Source organism: Silene latifolia, chromosome 4 (assembly GCF_048544455.1).
Source record: "Silene latifolia isolate original U9 population chromosome 4, ASM4854445v1, whole genome shotgun sequence".
Taxonomy (NCBI): Eukaryota; Viridiplantae; Streptophyta; class Magnoliopsida; order Caryophyllales; family Caryophyllaceae; genus Silene; species Silene latifolia.
This window is the reverse complement of record NC_133529.1, coordinates 106,673,856-106,686,828: the sequence shown is the minus strand read 5'-3', so window position 1 is coordinate 106,686,828 and position 12,973 is coordinate 106,673,856. Positions and strand designations below refer to the sequence as shown.

At 35.6% G+C, this 12,973-nt stretch overlaps 1 protein-coding gene across 1 annotated transcript; it reads left to right on the top strand.

The window, feature by feature from the left end:
- The first annotated feature begins 485 nt into the window (after nucleotides 1–485).
- LOC141651884 (protein FAR1-RELATED SEQUENCE 5-like) lies at nucleotides 486–4,440 on the top strand. The gene is made up of 6 exons (XM_074459576.1): nucleotides 486–650; nucleotides 695–1,317; nucleotides 1,641–1,819; nucleotides 1,906–2,852; nucleotides 3,114–3,218; nucleotides 4,360–4,440. Exons 1-6 carry the CDS (start codon nucleotides 486–488, stop codon nucleotides 4,438–4,440), a joined length of 2,100 nt encoding a protein of 699 aa, XP_074315677.1.
- Nucleotides 4,441–12,973: the final 8,533 nt, after the last annotated feature.

Below are 12,973 nucleotides of genomic sequence, written 5' to 3'. Positions count from 1 at the left end.
TGGATTTGTCACAAGAACTTTATTTTGATGAGTTTGTCCATTGTGACAAATAGCAAAGATGTTAGGAGTACACGGCGTGTACAAGGCCTTGGTACACGGGTCAATCAGCGCTCGCCACGTGTAAAGGTGAGTCAAAGATTCTTTTTTTGTTTGGAGGGAAAGTTGGAGGGAAAAATGGGAGGGATTATTTGGGTTTTGGCGGGAGTAGTATTGGGAATAACCCCAAGATTAATTAACACTTATTTTAATCTAATCTTTATAATTAACAACACTTATTTTTAATCTAATCTTTATAATTAACAACACTTATTTTTAATCTAATCTTTTTAATTGACACTTTATCTCTCTTATTATTTTCATTACTTAAATACAGTAACTTATACTAGAACAAAAAAAATACAGTGATTAAAATTTTGGAAACCTTATTTTTTAATACTCGTTGAACATCTACACCAAAAAAAAATACTCGTTCAAAATATGATTAGATGGCGCTTGATTTTGATCTCAATAACTTGTATGAAGAAGGTGAATGTTCACGAGCAGCAGAAACAAAAGGCAACGGTGAAGCAGAATATAATGGCGATGTTGATTTAATGAAAGAGTATGTCGAGTTGTATGGCGACGGTCCAGTGGATGATGATGACACCGCTGTTCATCGTGGCTGAGAACGACAACATTGTTGAACCCGTTGTAGGTTTGGCTTACAAGTCATCTCAAGAACTCGCAGACTTTCGCCCGTTCATTCATATATAAGAAGGGGTTTTCATGGTACATTCGCAGTAATAAACTCTTTAAAAAGTACAAGGAAGACGGTGTTTCAAAAAAAGGTTCCTTTAAGAATGAACCGCGGTATCATATGTATGAAAGATTAAGGCTTTGTTGTGGTCATGCTGCTAAAACCAAGGATGTCTGCAATGCTTACATTGAGTCCCGTTATTTCGACGATGAAGACGTAGTGAAGATAACGCAATGCCATTTAGAGCACAACCATGAGATAGATCCTAAGAAAAGCCGGTTATTTGTTGGGTTTAGACATATAAATGACTACTTCAAAAAGAGGATGATGATCAATGATGCTGCTGGTATTTCAATATTAAATAATTACAAGTCGTTGGTCTTGGAGGGGGGAGGTCATGAGAACCTTGGCTTTAAGTTTAGTGATAGTCGAAACGCCATCAATCAAGAACGAAGACGTAGCGTCATAGATGGCGATGCTGAAGAATTGAAGGCATATTTTGAGAAGATGAAAGAGGAGGATCCTAATTATTTCTATGCAATTGAGCTCGATGATTTTGGGGCTCCAATGAATGTTTTTTGGTGTGATTCACGCTGCCGAGCTATGTTTAAATCGTATGGAGACGTTGTGTCGTACGATACAACTTTCTTGACGAATATGTAAGGCGTTATATCTCAATTTATCTGTGTTAAAGTGTTATTTTGATTAATCGTATTTGTTTGTTTTGTTATGTAAGAGTAGGAGTGTTTTACCGTGCTTCAAGAATTCATAAAATTTAAATTAAAATTACCAATTTAATTGTACTATAGAAATTATTCTGATTACTGATTTTATTTGTTTGGTTATGTAAGTATAAGTTTTGTAGTATATCATTAATCTGATAGAGTAAATCATGGTGTTACAGGTATCGCATGCCTTTTTCCCCTTTCATAGGGGTGAATCAACATGGGAATTCAATTGCTTTTGCTTGTGCTTTGGTTACGCGTGATTATGAAGAATGTTTTGAGTGGGTTTTTGCCAAGTTTTTAGAATGCATGGGTAAAGCTCCATCAGTTATATTGACAGACCAGGAAAGAGCAATTGGTAATACAATTAAAAAAATCTTCCCAAACACTCGCCACAGGCTCTGCCTTTGGCACATATTGAAAAATGCTTTGGTAAAAATGCAGGAAAACATCCACTTTGGAACGATATCTCAAGTGACCTTAATTTAGCAGTTCACGACAGTTTGGAGGTGCATGATTTTGAGATAGCATGGAAGGAAATGGTTCGTAAGTATGGTATTGAAAAATGTTCGTGGGTGACGGAGTCGTATTTGATCAGGGAGAGTTGGGTCCCCGCATATTGGCGTGGGGCATTTTGTGCTGGGATGTCGTCGACGCAGAGGAGTGAGCAACAAAACCGGTTTTTCAAAACTTATGTCAATGGGAGGACTACTTTAAGTCAGTTTGCCCAGAAAATTGAGGAAGCCTTGAAATTGAAAGTGGAGGAGGAGACCGCGAACAATCACGATTGCACAGAGAAACCGTATAAGATTGAGTGCAACTTACTTGTTGAGCAGGTTTTCCATAAATTGTATACTAAGAAGATATATAAGTTGGTACGTGACGAGGTAATTGGGTTAATTTATACGAACGCTGATCCGCCGAGAAGACTTGGGCATAGTGTGACATTTAACGTTGAAGATAAAAAAGTGGCGCCATTTGGCAAGTGTAAGAAATATTGGGTTGATATTGACGAAGTGTGGGGTTGCTCAAGTGCTCATGTAAGTTATTTGAGTTCAAGGGTATCTTTGTGTCGACATATTATTAGATGCATGGTTATCGAAGATGTGAAGGTGATCCCAGAGAAGTATATACTTGATCGATGGCGAAAGGACTTGGTTAGAGAATACGAGACAATCAAAACTGGGTACTATAATCCGGAAGCCTCAGCTCGTGCGAAGAAGTCGTTGGAGGTAACTATAAGGAACCATTACATTTCCACACTAGCGCTTCGAGACGATGAAACTTATGCAACATATGATAGATTGACTTCTGAATTAATTAAGGAGTTGGAGGGGATTGTTGGTGTTGAAACTATAGACGCCTATGTCCCTGGCGGTGTTTCTTCTAGGGTATGGGGTCATAGAAGGCTACAACCTAAGGAATGCAATATTAGATATATGAAGAGGAAGGCGAAGACAGAGGGAAGGTGGTCTGCAGGACCCTGTTGACAGAAGAAGATCTGGGAGGGTACCAAAAGGCAATAGAACTCCCGATGCTAGAAAGAATAAGAAGGTGAGTAATAGAGTAATTGTTATTCATTGTTGTACTAAATTCTTTACTCGGCTTTTTTGCATAACCCTCTAATAACGTCATAATTTTTTGAATTGCAGAAAAAAACTAATGTTCCAAACCCATTCACCGCTAATGAGAGCAATCATTTAAATACTGCATGTAGCGAGTTTGGTGCATCGCAATCTACTCCTACAAGACGTTTGGTGCGTCGCAATGTACCCCTACGAGGAGCCGCTTGGTGCGTCGCAATGTACCCCTACGCGAGCTGTTTTGTGCGTCACAATGTACCCCTACGCGGAGCCAGTTTGATACGTCGCAATCAACTCCTACAAGGAGCGTATTAGGTGCATCGCAATTACGCTCACCTTATTCTACCCCTAGCAGAAGCACATTTGGTGCATCACAGCCTACTCCTCCTTTGCATGCGATGGAAGGAGATGTTAATCGATCGATGAATGGGTCATCTTACGAATTTTACCGTTAGTCTGTTTGTCATGTAAATTGCATATGAATGAAATTGCATTTTGCATAATGAAGACAATCATCTACTTAATGAAGTCTAATTATATTGACCAAGTTTAATTTCACATACCATAAGTTTAATTCCAGAAACCATGAGCTTATAATTACAAAATTACATACCAATTTAAACTTAGAGCCCTAAAAGATCAACTTAAAAGTAAATAAAGTCATGGACAATATCGCCTCTTATAATCTCCGTCGTAGAAGAGGTTCTCAGTACGCAGTTGCTCTTCAATACGTTCAATGGTCGGGCCTGAGTGGAACCACCAGGTATACCATCCCCTTGTTGCCTTGCTCACAGAACGTTTCCACCAGCCGCACCTGGGTATTATATAACCCACCATCAAGTCCTCATTAGAACCCACTTCGTAAGCGGATGATCTCTCATCTGTCCCTTTGAGGATGACCTTTCCTTTTGGATACGCAATCAATTTGGAACATTCCTAGCCCTTCTAAGAAATCTTTCTTCCTCTAGTTTTGTTATTTCCGCCTCCCAAGGACAATCCGGATTTGAAACCGCTTGTCTTTTATTTGGATGTTGAAACTTCCACCGAAAAGGGTCGCACTTCCGTTTTCTTGTTCATATCCATAATTTCTTCAAAGATTCCAAGAAGATCAAACATGCATAAAGATTAACGAGATACATGATGTTACTCAAAACTCACAATCATCAATCCTTTAAACCTAAACCTCAATATATGTAGAACATGCATATTTGGGGATTACATATCATATAATCAGAATCATCAAGACATCAATATATGAAGAACAAGCATGCATCTTGGACTGACTAAGCAACAATAATCATTTAAACTTGTACAGAGTATAAATTTAGGGCAAAATTTGTATACAAAGAACAATATTCCATCAAGTACTTCATCTTCTACTGATGAAGAACAATAATTCTTTAACATATACGGTAACATACATACTTGTTAAATTATTAATAAACATATTTAAGTTTAAATGTGAGATCAGACCTACCTTGTTGATAATGATGAAGAAGTAGGCGTGATGTAGACGTTATCAGACGGTATGTCTCTTCAACTTCTCTGTGCAGTCAGTTTATATGGGGAAGTGGAAAAAAATATGAATGGGTGCCACTTTGTTGTGGGATTTTAAAATAAACGATTTGTATTTTTTTATTTATTTTTTTATTCAGTACAATATGAACATGATTATAGGATTATACTGTGGCAGAAAATTAAAAAAAAAAAAGAGATAAGATCTTAACAATATTGCGTTATTTTAATAGCTTTATGATACGGATATTATAATATTGCATTATGTGATATGATGATCTAACAACGAACGAAACCTACTTAGATAAACATAAACATTATAACATTAATATATTTTCTTAACGTAAAATGATCTAAAAAGAACGAAACTTACTTAGATAAACATAAACATTATATATTAATATTTTTTGATTATTCCATAAAATAAAAAACAAACAAAACATTTCCTAATTGAATATTGTCCATTTTCATAGACAATATGGTGGTTGTGGCCAACCACCACTAATTGACATTTTATACTTCTTCGTTTCATCACGGCCACCTTCGTTATGGTACCAATTAACGCCCCATGCTCGCAAAACCAGGGCGATTCACCTAGTTTCCGTATCGCATCTTGGCGGATGTAGGACATGATAAGGTCCCCGCACGAACCAACTCGAATGCTTCTGATGTCTTGTTGTATCCCTTGACCTTATAGTTATTTGGTGTATAGACCCTTGGTTCCCACCTCATTCTTTTGTATGGGTAAACAACTTCCATTTAGGTTTTTTAGGGTTTTTGGGTTGTGTTGATGGAATGGTTGACAGAGAAAAAAATTTATGGGGACACATATATATAGGAGATGGAGATGGTGTCCTTTCATTTTTATACTGCATATTCAATGGTCAGTTTTACGTATATTGTATAGGTTCAATGTACATATGCCGTACGGTCCGTTTACTACGTATATTGTATAGCTTCAATGTACATACTCCATATTCTCTGGTAATTAATTTGAAGATGTGTGCGAAATGGTCCGTTTACTACGTTGTCTTCACGTGGAAATGCAATTCGTTAATTTAAAGTGTATACAAACAAATTTACATAAAATTAAACAAGTCATTTTCTTAATAGACTTCCCCGATCAGTTTCTTAATGATGTAACTGCTCCCGTTATTTTGGTGACCCAACATAAATCCTAACGCTAACTTACGGCACATTTTACCGTCTTTCTAAAGTTCTGCCAAGTTTCCATCAGATGGATATAGTAACTTAAGAAAACGGTGCATGACGTAAGTTGTTTGAATCCCCTCAATTGCCACTCCTTTCTTCTCCTTCGATTGCCATTTCACGCACTTGAGCGAAATCCCACCGGCCAAACTTGTTGCTTTCTCCAACGTCCTTTTCTGCAAAAACATATAGAAAATTCCATCTATTAGCGTTGTGCTATTTATGCTTTAGTAGCACATAACATATACGAAACGTTATTAGGACATTAATAACGCTTGCTTACCACAGCTTCATGAACATTCGTGTTGTCAATTGAATCATCGGTTGTCTTGTAAAGGCGTACTGACTTTTTACACTTGTTCACCACATACAACATCCAGAGGCCATCAACAAATACAGGTACATGGAACTAGTCAATAAACATGAAAGGTTCAGGCACAAATAAAAACAAATACGGGTGAGGCACAGATAAAACCATCATGCATGCAAATTTATGAAGAAAAGGCACTTACATGGGTTGTCTCACTCAGTTTAAACCCCTTACTTACATCTTTCTTTACTAGGGTGGCCATATTCGGCATGAATTTATGACAGCCTCTACCCTTCACAACCAGATCAAGCATCTCCCCCTACATAAATTGAAGAAACATGTAGTTCTAAGATTGTACATTACAAAGTTAGTTGAATATGTCTCACAATTTACCATAAGTTTTGGACAAAGTATGTAGTGTTGAGTGTCAATCGGATCTTCCAAAAATAAAGTATAATTGATTACCCTTGCCAAAGCCTCCATTACCTAGTAAAAAAGTTAATCAAATTCTGATTTAGTAAAAATTAAACAATTAGTTAATGTAATTTAGATGGAAACCTTTTTCAACAACCTCTACACCAATTGGTTCTTCTCCAAGAATAGCTTGACGAACACGACGGACCGACAATTCAACTTCTCCGTCATTGAAAATTGAGTCGTCTTTGCACCTAAAAAATAACAATATGGACGATATCAAAGTACACAAACTGTATTATTTTATGAAAGCAACTACAGAATCCTAAAAATTCCCATGCACTAACCCATACGCAGCTTTGGCGGGATGTAGAACTATCCGGCGTAGAAGTTTGTCAACCCTTTCATTGATAAATGTCTTTTGGTCCACATCTTCAATAATGCAGTTATTTGTTTCCTTTTCTGTGACCTTTTTAACTCGCTTACGTCCTACCGTTGCCGGCTTTACCTTCACCTTCTTCAAATCCACATCAACACCCATTTCCTTAGTCACCGAGCACCCTTTACCTTCAAGCCACTTTGGTCTACAGTAGCGTGGACCTATTGGGTAAGGTTGGCCATAAACGACATTCCGAACAACATCGGACCTTCCAAAATGATCCTCTCGAATCACCTACCCTATCGCCAGCTATTGCCTTTTGAATATCAGAGTGTTGCCATGCACCCAATCTTGGCTCATCAACTTTTCACCTAAGGCCCTTACCCTCAAAGTTCAACCTATCAAGATAAATAATCTGCAAGTACAACACGTGATGAGAGACAATGCACGCTTATGGAGTGCAACTTTTAGGGAAAATTAACAACCATATCTGAAGCTATTCACATATAATGAGGAATCACTTACCATCAAGACTAATGCACGACTGAAATACCATCACATGTACCTTCACCAAAAGATATTTCACCATCCACTGTAAAATGAACTTAGACCAATTCCATTTCCAACTTTCAGAAACGTAATCGTAAACAACCGCTCGTAGCAGCTCTGGACTTGCAAAGTTGCTCTTCGTAGTACAGAGAAGGACACCTAATACATAAAAAATGAAATGCCGCAAGAAAAGTACTCTACTTTTGACCACAGATATACATGCATTGTAGATGAAGTTGTAGGGGACACCACCATAACATTCATAGTGTTTCTTCAATTCCTTAAACTCTAGACGCCTTGAAGACGTTTCTTCAAAGTCGAAGGCGTCATCACCATATGGTAAACCAAGAACCCACCCAATCATTTCCTCATCAACTTTAACAATATAATCATCACGAATTTTCAGTTCACAGGATCTAGGGTTCCACCTACGACTCAACCATGCCAGGAAAAAACGGTCCAAATGACTTGTTTATTTTGAGGTCAAGGATCGTCTGAAAAATGGACTGCTTTACCCACTGGATTTGATTACTATTTAAGTTGACAATAAGCTCCATTACTTTATGAGGATAAAGGCGCATTGGAGGATACTGAAATTAAAGATAAAAAATTGGAGTTTTTATCGAACAAATTGGAATTAATAGGGAGTACTAATAGGGAGTACTAATTAAAATTTAAAATTTAAATATTACCTTTCTGGGGCCAGATGATTTGTGAAGCTTCCTTGGCCTTCCACGCTTTATGGGTTTATCGATGCTTCTATCCTTCGAATGAGTGTCCTTCAAAAGAACCAGTGAGATTAATTTCAGTACATCTCCTGCAATTAATTAGCACAAGGATTTACATGAGTATGAAATTAATTTAAACACATACAGATTCAGTTTCGTCTACGGATTTTGATTCATCCTCTTCATATTCGCCATCAGATTCTCCCTCGTTGTTAAGCTTCATGGTGAATACGGTTGTTCAATTAAATCTAAAATATTGAGTAATTAACAAATGAAAAAGTGTAAAGAAAGTATGGAAATACGTTATCGTTGACGTCTTCAGCTGCTTTGGTCGAACATGTTAACTTCGTCTTCTACTGTTTTGTCACCCATGTCTATTCCCTTATTGATATCTTGACAACAATCTAGAACATTTCCCCAATATTCTCTGCCTACATCCATTATTTTCGACTTGGAGGGAAGTTAATTTTTTTAATTTTTCGCGAAATAGGGTTTTGAATTCTGGATTTGGGGGTGTTTTGTTTCGATTTTTCATTTCGGCGCCTGAATGAATGTTTTCCCTATTTATTTTCCCTTTAATTTTTTAAGAAATGTTTTCACTTATACCCTTGAAATATTGCAACTATGGAGGGATGGATTTAGTGAAATTGAGGGGCATTATTGTCAACGACATTTTGTTTAAAATATTTATTTCTACCAAATAATTTAATTACGTTAAATAATGTTTAACCATATTACTTTGGACATTCTCCGGTACCAATTTTGTTTAAAAAATATTTAGGTTTTAGGGTTTTAGGGTTTAGGGTTTAGGGTTTAGGGTTTATGTTTTAGGGATTTAGGGTTTATGTTTAGGGTTTTAGGGTTTATGGTTTAGGGTTTCAGGGTTTAGGGTTTAGGATTACCTACACGAGAATCATATTAAACGAAGAAACATTATGGAGTATGGAGTTGATATACACTACTGGATAACGTCCGATACCAACCTGTATTGTGTTAATCATCCTACATGTGATGTTACAATCCTCAAATATGAAGCATTATGGAGTATGGGGTTGATATACACTACTTTCGATAACGTCCGGGTACCAACTCAGATTGTGTTAATCATCCTACATGTGATGTTACAATCCTCAAATATGAAGCATTATGGATTATGGGGGTGACATATACACTACTTTGGACAACGTCCCAGTATGAACTCAGTATTGTGTTAATCATCCTACATGTGATGTTACAATCCTCAAATATGAAGCATTATGGATTATGGGGGTGACATATACACTACTTTGGACAACCTCCTGTACCAACTGCGTAGGGATTACCTACACGGAATCATACTAAACGAAGAAACCTAAGCTCAAGGGTGGTAACATTGTATTAATCATCTACATTGTATTAATCATCTACATGTGATGTTACAATTCTCAAATTAGATTGAGCTTATTTATAAATCATTATTTAGTATAATTTATTTTAATATAATTAAAATTATTTATATTAACCATTAAACCATAGAAACCCTAGAAACCGTAGTAAATGACCTATTTATCGTCAGAACTATTTAATAGTTCTATATAATGTAACCTAGTTCCTTTCCCTATTAAATAGTTACATAACACACAATTTATTATCAACTCCTCATATCTACCCCAATATTTAAATCCAAATTAAATATATTATCGACTACCTTCCGAAGATGATGTTCAATGTCGATAAAGATGATGAATGTCCAAAGAATCCAGATAGACATAATGGATGAAGATAGGAAGTCCTTTAAGGAAAATCACGTAGAGGACCAAAAAAATGCAATGGAATGGCTCTTTAAACGTACCCACACACTTGAAGAAGATGGTGTAAGGAGAAATCAAAGTCGTAACATAATTCTCAATCTGGAAGAGATTGTGAGAAATGGAATCTTTAATAAGTTAGCATTGGGAGATAAGAAGAATATGGCCGAGGTTTGCAAATCCTGGGCAAAATGGTTCCTCATTGGAACAAATGGTCCTAGGCTTGACAGAGTTTATGATCAAAGTTTGACATATAAACTCCGGCTAGGAACGCAAGTCGTTAGTCGAGGTGATTTAGATGTTAAGAGATACTTGCCTCTGTCATTATATGAACGGAGAAAACAAAGAAAAGAAGCTTCCATCTTCATCAGAGAGTACAATTACTAAGTTATTTTGATTAATAATTTAATTAAGTTGGAGGACATGCATATTATGGGAACCTATCTAATATCTCTTTCTTATCTCATTGTTAATTTGTTTTGCGATTTTCCGGGTTGATGTAGAAGTTCCTTATCTCGAAGCAATATGATGGTTTTATTGTCTTCTTTTGTATTTGAAAATCATTATGTATTGTTGACATTATCGTTTATGCAATTTCAAATATCGTTTTAATTTGTGTTCCATTATCGTTTCGATGTTTGAATTTCAATTCATGATGTATTGTTCACATTATCGTTTATGCAATATGAATATCGTTCTATTTTCTTCCATTATCGAATTATATAAATTTGACTTAAGTTCGTAAGTACAATTTTTTTTTTTTTTAAAATTGAAGAAATAATCAAAACAAGTCATCAAGCTTCAAATATTTCAATATCGTTTCGATGTTAATTTTAAAATTTCATGATATTTTTTTTAATCAAAAAAATAAATAACTAAAAAAATATCAATTGACCAATTGAAAAAGACACTGAGTAATGAACAGACATCTTCATAGAAACTCTGTCTAACAATTAACCATCTGAAACTTTATTTTTTAGTCGCAGAAAGATTTCTCTATTAACAGGTTGTAATTAATTATAATTAAAAAAAAATTTGAGTAATCAACAGACATCTTCATAAATACTCTGTCTTGCACAATTATCCATATCAAATGTGATATTTTAGTCCCAAAACGTCTTTTCTTATAACAGTATTCATTTATTATAATTAAAAATTATAAAGTATTTACTTTTAAACGGTTCATATTAATCCCACTTCCCCGTACACGTCAACCGTCATTGGTCAATAAAAAGATAATTTCTGAAAAGTTCTTACACGCGCCGTCCCTATTAATAGGCTCATTGGTTTACCATTTCCACCAATGGTCCACATTTCCCATTTTACTCATTAATCATATTAAATTGATTTTTAATTTAAAAAAAAAAATCCCACAAGTTAACTTAAAACATGACGGATAAACGATGCCTCCGTGAGAAGTTTGAAGAAGATAAAAGGAGAGAAAAGGCCATAAAACAAGAACCATGGTATTTAGAAGTGAAAAGGAGAAAAGTGGAACAACGTCAACGGCTTGAGAAAGATTATTTGGATTTCATTAGAAATCCCCCAAAACAAATTAGTCTCGACGGTACGGATAAGAGGTCATCTGCTTACCAAGTTGGTTCTTCTGAGGATTTGATGGTGGGGTATATATTACCCCGGTGCGGATGGAATGCAATTGTCGTGAGCAAAACAACCAGAGCATGGCATCAATGGTGGTTTCGGTCCGCGTGGCTAATGGAGGAGATGGAGGAAAAGACTAGAGAAGAATTGGACTTCTACGGCGTATATGATGGAAAATTATATTGTCCATGAAGTTATCTATTAAGTCTGTAATATTTTGGGATTTCATAATTTAGTTATTATAAGTCTTCAATTTAGTTATTATAAGTCTTCTACGGCGTATATGATGGAAAATTATATTGTCCATGAAGTAATCTATTAAGTCCGTAATAATGTTGTTTATGTAATATTGAGTTTCTAACGTTGTTAATATTTGATGGAATTGAATCATATGTTTAATGCAAAATAGTAGGAACTAGTGAATTCTAATATCTAATGGTTTTTAAATGTAGATACATGTAAAACGTAAACTTCTACAATAAAAATGTATTTGAAATGAATTTATAATAAAACCTACCGATGCTTAAATTTTGTTGATTATACCTCTAAGACGTAAACTTCTACAAATATATTGGTTTGTGAAATTAACTTAATTTAAAACGTAAATATAACGATTTAGACAATTAATCCACTTGATAAGAAAATAAACTCCATTAATGAAAGTTATGCATGCAAAATAGAAGTACAGCAATTGCGAAAGATACTGCTAACCCCGAACCCCCCCTCTCCCTCCTCATAACTAAATTAATATTAATCCTTAGATTAAAGCTTGTTAGAAGTGTAGTCTTCTAACAATTATATTTTCAGATCCATATTTCCTTTTCATTCCTCTCGTAAGAACATTTGGCCTTGGTGACGGCGTGTTAACTGTTGGGGTTGCTAACCTTACACGGTTGCTCCTTCTAGCAGTTTGTGTCTCAACAATATCATTCTTGACCGGGTAGAGAATGACATCTTCATCACTTGGCCTTGCAACATCAACGACCCCGTTTATTTCCCTCGTGTACACACCGATCTCTTCTCGGCTTTGACTCGAACATTAGGTTAAACTCCTCCTCGTACATGTTATCTAGTAAGCGATTTGGAGTTCTAGGGATTCTAGAAATTGCGTTGGTTACTGCAATTTTTCCAGATTCCTTGAGCATTTCCCTCATGAACATCCTTAAAGAAAGAAGATCAGCCATGTGGGCCTTTCTTTCCATCGACATTGTTTTGTATAGAGTAATAAAAGGATTTTTCTTTTACTTGAGTGTTAAGTTGTGTGTATAAAAAATGGAGAGAGGTGATTATTTTATAGTGTAAGCTTTCCCTCCATAATTACCCTAATGTAGTAAAATTTCCCTCCAAAATTACACTTAATGTAGTAAACTTTCCCTCTAAAAAACTAAAGGCCAATATAGTAAATTAAAAGTAACATATAACATTAAATCTAAAAT